Source organism: Haplochromis burtoni, unplaced genomic scaffold (assembly GCF_018398535.1).
Source record: "Haplochromis burtoni strain Fernald_Lab_line unplaced genomic scaffold, NCSU_Asbu1 Contig_48, whole genome shotgun sequence".
NCBI classification, from domain to species: domain Eukaryota; kingdom Metazoa; phylum Chordata; class Actinopteri; order Cichliformes; family Cichlidae; genus Haplochromis; species Haplochromis burtoni.
Genome location: NW_024582409.1, coordinates 920043 through 935447, shown reverse-complemented (window position 1 = coordinate 935447; position 15405 = coordinate 920043). Strand labels below are relative to the sequence as shown.

Below are 15405 nucleotides of genomic sequence, written 5' to 3'. Positions count from 1 at the left end.
TTAAGTTAAGCTGCACCAAAGTGGCCAGGTAGTGTGTTTTGTTTACTTTACCTGGTCATGACCAGTGTCCAGTGATGGTTCACTCACCACAGGTTTAATTCATTATTCACATACTCATACATGAAGGGCAGGCCAATATTAACTCCTGAGGTCCAAATGTTGTCAGTTTGTCTTGTTCTCTTACTTGTTCTCATGACTATATTTAGAGATTTTTACAACTGAAGAGGGTAGTTTATAGTTGTGATAAATCCACTGTGAAGCAGCAGAAGAGGAGAGGAGTCACAGCAACTAGCTGGTGGACAGAGTGAAGTATTTAGCTGATTAAGAGCCACACAATAGCCTCAAAGCCTTGTGGGGACAAAAAGAGAGGAAGTATTAGATTCTCGTTCATCAGGTGGCCAAAAATGTAATTAAGTTAATGCAATGCTGTTCCTTTCTGCAGATGTTTGATCAAAACTTTAAAAAAAGAAATAGAAAATGTAGGTTTAGGTATAAACGTACCTACTGTATGCCAAAGGAAATATTAAATACATAAAACTAAGATGGCAATAACACTCACTTATATCCTGCGGGTATTACAGTAGCTGACATCAGCAGCTGTAACTATAGCAACCACAACTCCTGATTATCAACCTCCCACAGAGCTCTGCCACCAAACCTGACCTCCATCCTGCGACAAGCGTGTCACACAAGAATCCAATTAGGAACGAAACGGAGATAAAGCAGCGAGTGAAACATTTCACTGAAATGATGTCAACTGTTAGCAGAGGAACAGTCCAATTAAATCGCGGTGGTAGAGAGACAGCCCCGAGGAGAAGAGTTAATGAACTGCACTGCACATTTCTCCCGCTCACCAATTAATGTGGGAAAAGATGATTGGACGTTCACGGCTCACTTGCCTGGGCTCTCATCTCCACACATCATTTTTCTTTTTAACCGTGATGTTGATACAGCGTCACAGTTTGCATTTGTAGCACGAAAACAGATTGGCAAAGACTAAATAGAAGGAGAAGAGAGACATCACCACCAAAGATTACATCGGCAACATGTCCTCCAGCCTCCTCTGGTGATACGCTGTAGATAGACTGGTGGCAAATACTGAGGCTTTCATTAAAACATGCAGGTGCTCTAAATGGTCTCCAGCCAGTTTCAGCTGCCAGATTTATGACTTCCTGACTTCTCACAGTGGCGCTAATCGAGTAAAGCTAAGTCGCCGTAGAGAAAAAACTCTGTCACGATGGCCGAAAGCAGGTGAGACCAAACTAGAGGGAGCTTTAATAACACATTATTAAAACTACATAATGATGATAGTACTTATAGACACTGTCACTGCAGTGCAGCAAACACTAGATTAATCCTGCATTTTGCCTTTTAGCTGTATTGTTTCATATCTGGTTACACAGACATTGTGCAACATATTAATAATAACAGAACTGTTCTTCCATAACAGCATCACGATCATATTGTTAGATTAACATCAGCATCTGGCTTAAAGAAAATCTTGCCACAGGAGCCATTTTATTATTGTCTCTAGACTTTTGGTGAGAAAGCTGTAACACTGAATTTGTAACTGAGATGTTTTTTCAAAAAGATGACTAGCTCATATTTTACTCAGCTGTTGTAAAGCAGATCACTGACTTCTGCGTGTTACAGAATTCTCTCATTGATTTCTATTCAGCGTCCTTTCTGTGCCATATCTCCTCCTTGCATGTCTCTGGGATCGTATCATGGGTTACTCTGATTCCCACTGAAGGGAGCTCATTACCTGTGACAGAGACTTCCTGAGAGAGTTGATCTGGGCCGACTGGTCTGGCTGCTCCTGATCAGACAGAATCTGTTTGATCTTTTCCTTCTCTATGGCCACAGTGTTGAAGGCCGACTTCAGCAGCGAGTGGACTGCAGAGAGACAGGATCAAAGAAAAGCAGTAACTTAGAAACCCGCGCACCGGTTCAAAGGCATCGTTAGCTCCTCTGTCGCTATTCGCCAATGCTCTCTCTATGTAAGAATCAGTCACACAGTGGTACCAAGAATGAGACATAACATCCACCATGTGCTGGTTTACTGGTTTCTAAGCCACTTCATGGACTGGAACCAGATCATTTTACTAAAGTGCTGCCCCCTTACTTCGCCCTTCATATCTTTCAGATCTGCTGAGCTATCGCTGCTGTCCATCCCACACACTGACTTTAAAACCATGATTGTGCATTTTTCGGTTGCTGGCCCTAAACTGTGGAACAGTTTGTCATTAACAATTAGATTTCCCTTCTCCTGCAAGGAATTTAAAACCAGTATAAAGACCGGTCTCTTTTCCTTAGCCCTTCACTTGCTATAAACCACATTTATTGTCTTTATTTGCTTGTGCAGTACTGTTCTCTCTGTCTGTCTCTCTCTCTTCATATACAGTGGCTTGCAAAAGTATTCGGCCCCCTTGAACTGTTCCACATTTTGTCACATTACAGCCACAAACACGAAGATCATTTAATGATGATCAGCAGCTACAGTATGAGAATAAAGTCCACCTTGTCCTACATGCCGCATTCGTACCTTTCTGGGCAATAATGCAGAACTCCTCTTGAAGTTTAATGTAGTCGCTGGCACACTCTACACTGTCTGTCAAGCGGGAGACAGGGGGCTGAAAGTCCACCAGCTCGGCACACAGGTTAGGGTTGGATGAGTGGAGGCGGACAGGGGACATACTGGCAGACAGAGGAACCTGGAGAGAGAGACAATCACAGAGGCTGACTGTCAGTCACCCGTGTGGCACAACAGTGCTCTTCTTTTTGTGTCTTGCAGCCAAAACAATCTCTAAGAACCACAGAACTAAACCTGACAAGACCAAACATTATTCTGATAAATTTCCAGTTCACTCTTTATCTGAAGGGCCTTTAAGCACTGGACCTCTGACAAGAGCTTTAACCAGGCATTAGCAGCTAAAGATGGCTAAACAGCATAAGAGCATGTAGCTAATTAGCATATCACCAGATAATAAAAGTTAATGAAGTTATTGCTCTGTTAACACCGACGCAGAGTTCTTTTAAATGGCTAAACAAACCTACAGGTAAACTGTGTTTTTCACCACGACGCTTAGTTAGTGTGTTACTTTCCTGGTTTGTCTGCATTCTGTTCATGCACAGAGTTTGTGTCACATCCACGCCTCTGTTAGCATGTGGACGTTTGTGTTGAGAATTTGGTCCCCGGTTTGACACGAGATGCCAACATGCCACAATGAGGATTCTTTTTTAAAATTACTTTCCTAAAAACGACACTGAAGGAAATGCTTCCATAGTCTTCTCTCAGAGTAACAATCTTTTATTCGTGAAATCTATAGGTGTCTAAGAGCCCAGGTTTCCCTGGGAACAACATCTTACCAGGATAGGCCATGCTGGAGAATGTAATGCTCTAGATAACAGATCAACAGGTATGAAATCACCTCCCACAGACCAGTGAAATCTCTGGAAAATGGGCCAGCATTCCTGGAAGTGCTTTCTGACCACTGCATATCTTTATCTTTACCGGAAGATGTCACTTTGCTGCTTACAGCAATTTCGTTTTTCTATAAGCATTAATATAGCCTATGATCCTAAAAGAGAACACCGATTGTATTTTCTGACCTTATCTCAAATTTACACACAGAGTTAGGCCTACATTTGAATTCTGTTTATGCATTTTCTCAATTAAGACTGTCTCACATACACTTTGCCTCACATAAATATACATTTCATGGAATAACAATTGTAATCCATCAGATTCTCCCCCGTCTTAATGACGCAGCACTGATAGTGTTGTTAATTTACACTGTCAGCGCTTTCCTTCTTGGCTTCAAACAGGCTAAACTTTATTAATATAATAGATCTTTTCCACTCTTACTCACCAAAGCACTTATACCACACACATACCACGGGTTTGCCTGCACAGGCTGTGGTACTTTCACTCTGTATTATGTCTTTAATGTCTTTGTATTTTTCAGTATCACAGTTTTATCTTCCTTTGTAAAATCAGCAGTATCACTGTTCATGTTTGTGGCCATGTGAAAATGCTCGCAGCTAGATTCATAAACCTTAAGATGATTTATCGAGTTCATAACCATCTTCATAGCCTGATTGCAGATGTTAGCGTGAGTGAAAATATTCTGGGTCCGTTGAAATTGCTTTAGCGTGGAGCCATGGTGAAACAAAAAATGCATTCAATGAGCAGTAATGACATTTTACTACTAATGGGATTAATAAAAGTTTATGACTGGTTTAACAAAGTGCATAAAGTTGCATGGACACACATTCAGTTTTGCACAAACTGATATATCGTGCAAAATTAAGATATATTAGCAAAATCAGACCGAGCCGCACGACAATAACAAGTGGAGCTGCAGACTAAAGAACAAAAAAGAGAAAAACGAGCAACAATAGAAGAGGCAGAAATAAAATTGTTGGCTTCTGTGTCGTAAGCTTGTCCACACTTCCAATTTGCTCGACAACAATTTGATTACACATGCACGTATCAAAGCCAGACCTCTCAGTTACCCCACAATTTACACTTATTATGTTATAAGTAAAAACTTGAATAATGCTTTTCTTAGAGACTTATAGATTTTCTCACAGTGACATATGCATCTGTGTGTGTGTGTGTTTGTGTAGACGTCTGAAGACAGGTACCTGAAGCTGGAATTTTGCATCTTTGCCGACACTTTTTGTTCTCCATCTTCTGTTCAAGCGCTTTTCTTTCTTTGATAACTCAACGCAATTGGTCTTTTGGGCACACGTGGGTCAGAGCATGAAAAATGTGGTTAATAAGACAAACACATCACAAAAAACAAACCAAAAAACCAGAACGTTACCACAGACATAGATCAGTGAAATGACACTGATGGGTTACATGCAAAAAAAAAAGGGAATGTATGGTATTAAAAATGCATTTCAGCCAAAAATCACCAAACAAAAAGCTCCACGATATAAAACAAACACAATAAATTAACAGATACTGATCAGTCAGAAAAGCAGCAGGTGTCCTGTGAGTATCGCTGGATCTCGTCTGTCTAGACGGGCAGGTACTGAAGGTGACTGCAGAGGTCGCACCGTCGTCACTGCCTCAGCTAGCCTGAGTTTACAATGCAGGATTGCACTAAATTGTTTCCCCTTGCTCTCTGCTGTATGTGTGTGTATTTATGTGTGTGTTTGTTTTACCTGCATATCTGTGAAGTTGGGCGCTGACTGTGTCCTTTGTAGAATCTCCAGACTCTGCAATAACCGGCTCAGCTCGGTCAGGTTGGACTGGCAGCGTGCGAGCTCTGAAAATAAAATTTACACGCGCGGTCACGATCTCATTCAGCCTTATGTGTCACGAAATGGTCACCAAATCATCTCTCCCGGATTTATTGCCGTGCCAAAGGCTTGATTTAATCCACTCCTCTTGTGAAATCAGATTTGTTAGAAGCGTAGGGAAAGTGTGCACTTACCCTCTGCACACTTGTCCATTTCCTCTGACTCCTGCAGCCATGCCACCACCTTACTCTGTCCGTTACTGTAGGATGCAGGCAGGCTGCTGGTGCTGCTGTTACTGGGGGCTGCTGGCTGCCATGGCAAGCTGCTCGGTTTGGTCTGCTGTGGTGACACAATAACAGAGCCTAAAATATCATTTCGGAAACTACTGTAGTGGTCAATCAGGCACCGATGATACCTATAGATATACAAGAAGCACTTATGTCATTAAAGAAAGGATACTGTGGATTAGGGTTCCAGCTAATGTATGAAATGTTCTTCTGATCAATGTAATCTTGTCTGCAACAGACAAAAGAGGAAGAAATGAGAACCAATATAATTACATCAATCAGATTTTTTTTTTCCTTTGGTGCATCACTGAAATCAAATCAAATCCGAAGATTGTTACAATATATACAATGATTTTTGACAGTGAAGGCAAGAAAGTCTGTCTTGCTTGTACATAGTTGAAAGTTTTGGTCTAGATTTGCAATTTCAGTGACGCTGGGTTAGGGTTACGCAACCTGTGTGTGACAGCTGCGGTGAATCTGTTCAGCAGCCAAAAGTAAAGGACTGCACGCTGTCAGCAGCTCACAGCTAATATGAATGCTCACATGGAAAAAAATATGCTGTTATGAACAGAAACTGCACGCTTCTTATTTGTACAGCACCTTGCCTATCTTCCTTCCGAGTCTTTGAAGCAGTAGTTAATTTTGACTCTAGGACCAGAGTCTCTCATTTAAGCTGTTCTTCTGGGAGAGCTCATCAGGCTGCAGCCAGATGCTCGAAATCCAAATCCTACTGATCACCTCTAATGGCCTCCGTGTGGCATGGAGCATCACTCCCAGGAGAAGCTGCAGCGAATGAATCTTCGCATTTACGCACACTTCAAGCACACCTGCAGGGACCGAGGCTAACGCCTAACTGGAAACAACCGAGAAAAGCAAGCCTTCTTGTCTTAATGGGCAAGATTTAGTTACCTGTCTCATCAACTTTACTACATTAGGCAGATATTATTTAGCTATTATTCAGGGGAAACTTCTGGGTGAGGCGAAGCAAGTTTTCAGGTCCCACTTCGTACAACAATGGCATCCATAAATTAAACTGCTGACTTGTCAGGTGTGGTTGACGACAACAGTCATGTGTGAGCATTATGTCTGTCATTACTGTGAATGTTCCGCGAACTTTACTTCCTTTCTCTCACAGATGATGTTTTTGGTGCGTTATCCCAGTTTCCAATAAAGACAAAATTAGGAGATCTCTCACTAACCGTGATGCTCTTCTTGAATAAGTAATTGCAGACTCTGAGAGGGAGAACAAAATGTCTTTTTTTCTGAGGTAGAAAAATGTTCTGATTTCTTTGTGTAGAGCATCAGTCAGGCATTTCTTATTTATTTGCTTTCAATACTACTTTCATATTATATGTGAGAACTAGAAAATAAACTAGAAGAGAGACCAGGAGCCTTGTTCAGAGTTAAGGATCACCTGAAGTTCATTCATTCACTTTACATCCTGTTTGCTGTGTAAAAACCACAATATACTGCTTTACAGGGGCTTGTGCGATGGATCCTTTCTTGAAAACTGTTAACTCCACTGGCTACCTCTCAGACAGTCCCAGACAAGAATTAGTCAAAGAAATTGAGCTTTTAAGAGGATTTAAGAGCTTTAAGCTATTTTGCCTTTAGCATTATTGGTGTTTGACCAAACAAGAAAGCACTAAGCAAAAATGTCTGCTTATGTCAAGCATCACAACGTAAATGAGTCTACATACACAGATAATTACTCAAAAGTTATTTTAATCAGAAATTCTGGCCAATTTTAGAACAAAGAAAGAGCACAAATAGTGCCATAAGGAAGAAGAGAGCTCACCTTGACTTCATTTACCACAGCTGGCGTGGGCTGGGGGGAATCCATGGCTGCCGAAGGAGGAAATGTTCTCATGGTGGCATCCCGGGGAGACCGCACAATCTCGTTCTGCCGATAAAGCCGGTGATGACGCAACTTTGACACCCAGGCATCAAATATGTCTTGAGATTTGACCTAAAGACGAGGAGAAGAATAAGCCTCGACCTCTGTCACCACCTGACTGCTTGTATCAGTGATGGATTATTATCATCAGTGTTACCTTCAAGTGATAGATATGCTCTTCAGTGTCCAGGTCGATGCGACGGGCCCTCTTCTTGATGGACATAACTGAAAGGCCGACGTCGATGCTGCCATGAAGTTTCCCTTTTTGGATCTAAAGACAATGACAGAGTTATGTATGTATATATATCTCCACATATTTGTAATTCATACTATTTTTTTACTGTAAAAATATCACAATGTAACAATAATCAATTAACGATACCAGCCAGAGAAGACTGATTTGATTCTTGTTTGGCTGAGTGACTTGAAGAAAAGTCTTTGACTGCAGGAAGCTTTGAATATATTTAACATTTTATTTTCAGATTAGCAGGTTACCAGTGCTCTTCTTACAGTGGACCTACTATACTCATTTCCAGCTCCATGTCATATGGCCTTGGTGCTGCTGCTCAGATCATCTACTCATCTACTTTCTGAGACAAACCAATCAATTTCTTCTAATTGGGCTCCTCAAGCAAACAGAAGGTTTGAACAGCAGGTGGGCGGGGCTTCTGTGCTCAAAGCCAGCCATAATGTTGGTTTTAAATAAAACTGTCTGAATCATTTGGCTGAGCATTTGGCTCACAGAGATTATCTGCACATTTAGTGCAATGACTTCATTATTTGTAACTTTGGCCATGTTTAAAATGAGCATTGATCACTGTTTAGCTAACAGAGATCTATGCACACTACCCTTTTAGTTGCTTTAATCAAGAAAAGTGGGAAACTGGCAAAGACACTGACCCTTTGTTGAGAATGTAATGATCATTTAAGAAGTCAGCGAATGGGTCTGTACTGTCTAGTTAGCAGTATTTAAACACTTTTAACTAGAAGGGCTCATGTACCACTGATGCCAATAACTCCAGAATGTGCAGGACTCACTGGTTTCCTTCCAGTGATGGAAAGTTTGCCAAAGAAGTTTTTGCTTTTCTGCAGAGTGACCCAGCTTGCTGAAACACAGTGAACATTGTGACCCATGTCGCTGATGTTTCTGCTGATTCATTGCCAAGCAAAACTGATGTCAGCCCAGTCTGCCCCGCTTCTGCCCGTAGGTTACAGTCAGGGTTACTTACATCAATGGGGGACTTGGAGTACTTCAGGATACCATTGTCCAGAACAAAAAAACGCTGTAGAGGAAACAAGCACAAAAATAAATGACAGGAGGGGCATAAACTGAATACAAATCCTGCTGGATCTGTTAACGTTGCAGATCCTATGCAAATGCAAAGTCTATTTTTTATCCTTGTTTAATCAACTCTCTAATAGTTCATGCAAATATTTTGTGGAATAATTCTGAAGGAAGAGAAGATAAAGGAGGGTTTATGAAAAAGGGAATTTCTTTCAAATAATGACACTTTATTGAACAGGAAACCTGTTAACAACCAGATAGAGGCTGTATGTGAAAATGTTTGTCCCACATCAATAGCTTTTGTGTCTCGCTTTACCCATGAATCTTACCTTGTGCCAGCCTTTCAAGGGCCATTTCCGCTTCTTCAACATAAACCCCTCGTGTTTATCAGGCCTCTGGACGTTGCTCTGACCAATTTTCAGCCCCTCGATTATCTCCCAGCTGTCTGCCTCCTAGAAAAGAAATGAAAATATGCAGCTGTGTCAGAATTAATCCACTTATTCCTCCAGAATAAGAAGGAAAATCCGGACGCGCTCTCTGTATAATACAAAGATAAGATGCAGCTGTCGTGTGATTGTTTTCATGGTGAAAGCAGCAGGAATATATGCAACATTTCTCTATTCCCCCTCCCCGTGCCACACATTTAAAGAAAAACTGCCCCATTGAAATTCCTCCTGCTCTCTCAGCATTTCCACTCCATTAGCCTTCTCCTGACTGTGCTCTTCCTGCTCCTAGTGGGTCAGTAAATCAAAGTGACGCCTCTGGAGTAGAGGGACAGCAGGGTCAGGCAGGGACAGGTAAGACATCCTCCTGTCATACAGGTTTTAAAGGCAGAAAAATGCACAACAGAGTGACAAACATGTCTACTACCTCACATAACCCATTTTGGAAGTTATTTTGTTTAGAAACTTTTGATATTCTTATAAGTTATTTAAACGGGCATTCCCCTACTTTATCCTATAATTGTTTTTGTTTCCACTTAGCAGAGCTGCCAAACCACAATCAGTTCATCTTGGTAGTGTTTTATTGTGCTCTTTAACCCCCAAGTAGTAATCTGTCAGTCAAACTTTGGGGTGAAATACACAGTTTAACCCTCTTAACATCCATCAGGCCACCTTGTTGGAGTCAGATTTTGCTCAGCATCCATCTCCTTTTAATCAAATGGAAAAGCTTTTAAGAGTAAAACTGGAATGCTACACTGTATGAGAGTTCACTCGAAGGGTAATATCTTCAGGTATAGTCTCTCTCTTTCTACTAAAGCAAATGTTAATTCTAACCCAACCTTAGTCAGGTTGCCGGTGACCTGTTTAATGATACGAAATGAACAGAGCATGTGTTTATTTAACAATAAAGCATATTGCTAAATAAATGATACAACATAGCCACTGAAAATGATTTTGGCAATGTGTGTGGGGAATGATTTGATAATGAGCCGTGTGATGGTTAACGCCTGGTTAAAGGGTGTTTTTCCGGTAATTCTCTAATGTTTAAAGTTTGTGTCTTTGTCCTTTCTTCCTCCCCTCACCCCCAACCGGTCAAGGCGGCTAGCCGGCCCTCCCTGAAATGGGTTCTGTCAGAAGTTTCTTCCTGTTAAAAGGGAGATTTTCCTTCCCAATGTTGCCAAGGCGCTTACCTTACAATTTAAGGTGCCTTAAAGGAAAGTGTTGGTGGAATCTGCCACTATATGAATAAAATTGAATAAAAAAATGTAATTGAAATTGACTATTAGATAAAGATGAAAGTGAAATGACAACATATTGGTGCTCATTTTCAGTTTATGGTCCTGTTAGACCTCGATTATGGCCTAAAAATCAAACAACTCTAAAAGTTGGAGCATGTTTGATACTTAGGTTGAGAAGCCTTCTGCCTTAAGTAGACATGGCATTGGCTGAATGAAGGTAATGTATGTGAGGTTGCTTGCTAAGGTTGCCAGGCAACCATCTGACATCCATCTAAATAAATAAATAATAATGTGGAACACATTCATTGTAACGATCAGTGAAGTAGGTCAGAGTTTTCATTTCATACTTAAATCAGTAGCAGCAGAGCCTTTAAGGCAAACCCCACTTTAAAATTCACAAGCATCTCTGGCAACTTAACTAATAGCCGGTGGCTTCACGCTGCATGATGTGATGCTGCAACCTTGGAGACAGCTCTGTGGGTGTGCATGACAACACCTGACCTTGGTTTGCGGGACATTTAACACAAGGAGGCAACAGCTTGTTTAATCTAATGACCAGGTGAACAGATCTGTCTGGTAATGAGGTCATGTTGCTCCACTGAGGGCAGCTGCTCGCCCGAGTGGCCCTGTGAAATTGGGGTAGAGGAAAAGCTCAACTTTGTTAGCAAAATGTACCTCGCTGCGCAAAGGAGTCATATCTTAAGAGGTAGCACTGTACCTATTACACTACGAGAAAACAGATCATCTGAGCTGCGTGATGATGGTAAAAATGCTACACACAAACTTACTAGGTTTTATCTGAGGCAGCTTCAAATCAGTAGCATGCAAAATAAAGCCTGCGCCCTGTCCGGGCTGTACCCCGCCTCTCATCCTATGACAGCTGGGATAGGCTCCAGGCCCCCCCCCCCCCGATAAGGATAAGCAGGAAGGATGGACAGATAGATGGATAGAGCTGCAAATGCTGCAATACATCTGTTTTCTTTACAAAGAACCCAAACTAGCAAGGATATAAATAAATAAATTCCTAACAAGCATATGTTAAAAGCCACAGACTCCAAGGCTGGGAGACATACTGAATTAATTAAAGTTTTAAGGTCATGGGTGTTCATACAGAGCCTCGCAGTCACCCTCTGATGATGGAATACACATCACTCTGAGCCAGGTGCCATTCTATAGTATGCCTTTCCACTGGACAGGTCTGTATGTTTGCTTTTGGCAATTAAGAAAAAGCTTGAGTACTGGTAGCCACAGCTGCTGAAGAAGATCGAAATGTAGACCTGTTAACTCAGTGTCATAGAGATGATTTGACTTTGCCAAAGTAGAACAGACTACCATGCTGTGTAAATCAAAACCTAAAAAATCTTCTAAAAATATATATCAATGGTAATTTAGATACTGCTATATAACAGATAGACATAGAAGTAAAGTTATTTTTCTGTCATCAGCAGTAGGGACGATTAACATTTGCCGATCCAATCTTTATTACACTACTAGTGACATTTATATACACATTTTTTTGTCAGTTATTCGACGTCATTGTCCTAGCAGCCCACCTCTCATCAGTGTGTCCTGATTGCAAGGCAGGCTTGGGGGTATTATGAGGGAGCCTTGTCTGTGAGACCCTCGCTGGATTTGAACTCTCAACCTATTGTTCCAAAGAGAGCAGTGTTGCCATTACACCATCCAGCTGCATGTCCCAGAGACAGGAACAGCAAAGATACTGCGCAGCAGCCTGGAGCTCACAGGCCTCTGGTAGAGGACCTAAGCTTGAAGGACAAACAAAAAGCACCTGCAGGGTGAGTGGGGAATTCTTTTTTTATATAAATAAATGTTATTTAGGGGGGTAATAAAGTTTGGACTTCATGTAGACAAAAAGAAATGCAGTAAAATTATGAATCACCCCTAACCCTGACAAAATAAATAAATAAAACTCAAAATGTACTTTTTTTATATATATATTCTCATCCAGGCTTATATGGACAGTACTGCTACAGTGAGAGAAATTGCTTTTGTAATTTCACCCGGAGAATAGAGCTGAATTAACCCAAAGTGATTTCCTGTACTCTGCTTACATGTATTGATCTTCCTGCAGAATAATTTAAAGCTGAATGAGCTCTTGGTGAGTGTACCCATTTAATGAAGGATCTTGTGGCAGAATCAGCGAGAGGCTGTCTGCTTTTCTATGTCCGTATTTAGAAGAGTTTGCTCCTTGATCCAAAACATCTGAATAGCTTTTCATATCTCCCTTGATACTCGAGTCTATATCAGTGTAATAAAATCATAAGATGCCAATATATTAAAAAAAAAAAAAAAAAAACTATGTTGAGTATTCGAAAGAAACTTCTACAATCCTGATCATCACCTAAGTCAATCTAACAGCCTAGTTGTGTCAGTTTCATAGGCCAAGTTTTCTGGGATCCACCGCCTGCAGTGACACTCAGCAGTGTAGCAAAGCAGACCTTTTAATACTGCAATGAATCAAACTATTACAGTTAAGGTCTCTCTGAGCAGGAGAAAGGACAAACACTCCTTGGGGACGCCTTACACTAAATCAGCACTATAAATATCAGCGGCCACAATAACAGCCCACCTCAGATGGCCACTTTCTCTTGCACGTCTGCCTCTCTCTGCCTCTTGATTTGACGCTGCTGTACATTTAGAGCCTGTCACCGTTTTTAAGTTGCTGTACTACACAGACCAGACGCAACGCAAGTGTATTCAAGTCGTATTAAAATCTGATGACAATAAAACAGAAAGTTCTAACAAAAAAGAAGCGATAATAACATAAAATAAAAAAATAAAGGCCAGAAAATTGGCATTTGGTCTTTTCGTCTCGTCCATTAACTAATAAATCGTATCTCAAGATTGCTGTTAAGTAGTTTTATGTTAACAAGTCGGTTATGAGATTCATGAGATTTCAGGTTCGCAACAACAGTCTCCTCAAGGCGCTTTATAGGGCTGTTCGATATAACGATACAGATCGGATGACAATATAAGCTAACGTTTGTTTTGTGGTGTAGTAAAATAAACAGTTTACAGCAACATTTTTTCATCGTTTTGATGGCCACTGTAGTGGCTATATTAATTTCTTAAAGTTCTCTCTTTCTCTTATATTTAATATAACAACACTACAGACGGACAAGCGCCTGTTTATAGGTGTTGTCGTTAGCAACAGTGCCGGTAAAACCGTAGCGTCGCGTGGCTCCGCTGTCCGCTTGTTTGTTTTTCACATAACACTTTCACAATAAAGCTCAAGATCCTGTTGAGACTTTTCAAAATAAACTGAATCACGTGAAAGAGTATGCAGAGAGTTTACGGATGAGAATATGAGATTTTGGTCATATCGCACAGCCCTAGCGCTTTATATTGTAAGGTAAACCCCTTACAGCAATACAGAGAAAACCCCAACAATTAGATACCCGCCAATGTCAAAGCACTTGGCGACAGTGGGAAGGAAAACCCCCCTTTTGACAGGAAGAAACATCCAGCAGAACCAGGCTCAGGGAGAAGCAGTCATGTGATCTTACAAAAACATTTTCAAGACCTTTGTAATAGTACAGCTGCAACAATAAGTGGATTAACTGGTTAGTTCAACAGAAAATCAGTCTACACTGGCCACTTCTACAAACACCTGTTCAACTACTCAACACAAATATCTAATTATCCAATCACATGGCAGAAAGTCCATGCATTTTGGCATGTAGACATAGTCAAGATGACCTGCTGAAGTTCAAACTGAGCATCAGAAAAAAGGTGATTTAGTTGCTGAGCTCTTGAGATTTTTTCAAAAAACCTTTTCTAGGATTTATAGAGAATGGCCCGAAAAACAGAAAATACCCATTGAGCGGCACTTCTCTGGCTGAAAATGCCTTGTTAATGTCAGAAGTCAGAGGAGAATTGCCAGACTGCTTAGAGCTGATAGGAAAGGCAACAGCACCTCACATAACAACTCGTCACAACCAAAATATGCAGAAGAGCATCTCTGAAAGCAAAATACCCCGAGGCAGATGGGCTACAGCGCTGGAAGACCAGGCTCACCAAAATAAAACAACTATGAAATAAGATATAATAAAATTAAAATAGAATTAAAGGGGAATAATTTAGGGGGTTAAAGGTGGGGTCGTCTTAAGCTAGATGAGTGGAGGTAGGTAGGTGAGGTAAGAGATAGCAGGTGAAGGTAGAGAAGTGTTAAAGAATACTGAATCCACAAAAATTAATTTAAAATACATCTTTTCCTGTATAGTAAGGTACTGAAACTGTAATCTTTACGTTATAAACTCAGCTACCAAAGCTGCGCTGAAAGATTATATTTTAGCAGCTAAAAACCACAGAAGACCTGTCGCGAGGATGGATTTCACCGCAGCGTTCGTCTGAGCAGTAAACGGTGGAGTAGGCGAGCAGACTGCTACATGGATGGGACGTTAACACCCTGAGAGAAGCGCGGTGTCATGCACTGTGTAAACACCACCGCAGATTCAGTTACAGCCTTAAAGTCTGCATGTGTCCCCTGTTAGCCTGCAGGTGAAATACTGCAGCTGCTTCTGTAAAACACATGCACGTGCGGACATAACCGAGGATGAGTACTGGAACTCCATACGGTTTATTTACTGAACTTTTAAAGCTTACGCTTCACAGATATTTGACAAAGTAAATCCAACGCCAACCATTTGGACTAGAGATTTTCTTTTCTTGTTTGACACAAGAAATATTTCTATTTCATTCTTGTACTTATTTCGTTACATTTATGTTTAAGCCTCAGTCATTTAGCCAACTTGACTTAAGCGCCTATGCTTTGTTTTTAACCATCAAAGTGTACCATTGCTTTGATCTATTTCTCACAGGGATTTAATACAGTGCATTATATGCAAGGGCTCCTTTTTGTGGCTTCATAGTATTGTGGTTTACACATTTACCTAACAAGTGGTTCAGTCCCGGGAGGAAACACAAATCTCTTAGGGGTTGCATCCGGCAGGGCATCCGGCGTCAATATTTGCCTAAT

At 41.0% G+C, this 15405-nt stretch overlaps 1 protein-coding gene across 3 annotated transcripts in view; it reads right to left on the bottom strand.

The window, feature by feature from the left end:
- The window catches only part of osbpl6 (oxysterol binding protein-like 6), a 43977-nt gene that overhangs the window by 12645 nt on the left and 15927 nt on the right, over window positions 1–15405 (bottom strand). For 2 of the 3 annotated variants that reach the window (XM_005921450.3, XM_014333334.2), the window contains exons 3-11: window positions 9055–9177; window positions 8670–8723; window positions 7598–7711; window positions 7342–7512; window positions 5451–5595; window positions 5179–5282; window positions 4651–4743; window positions 2546–2714; window positions 1766–1896 (exon numbers count right to left, since the gene is read on the bottom strand). In XM_005921450.3, coding sequence (XP_005921512.1) covers window positions 1766–1896; window positions 2546–2714; window positions 4651–4743; window positions 5179–5282; window positions 5451–5595; window positions 7342–7512; window positions 7598–7711; window positions 8670–8723; window positions 9055–9177 — 1104 coding nt within the window. The remainder of the gene's footprint in view (window positions 1–1765; window positions 1897–2545; window positions 2715–4650; window positions 4744–5178; window positions 5283–5450; window positions 5596–7341; window positions 7513–7597; window positions 7712–8669; window positions 8724–9054; window positions 9178–15405) is intronic. The other variant, XM_005921452.3, reaches the window with a different exon arrangement.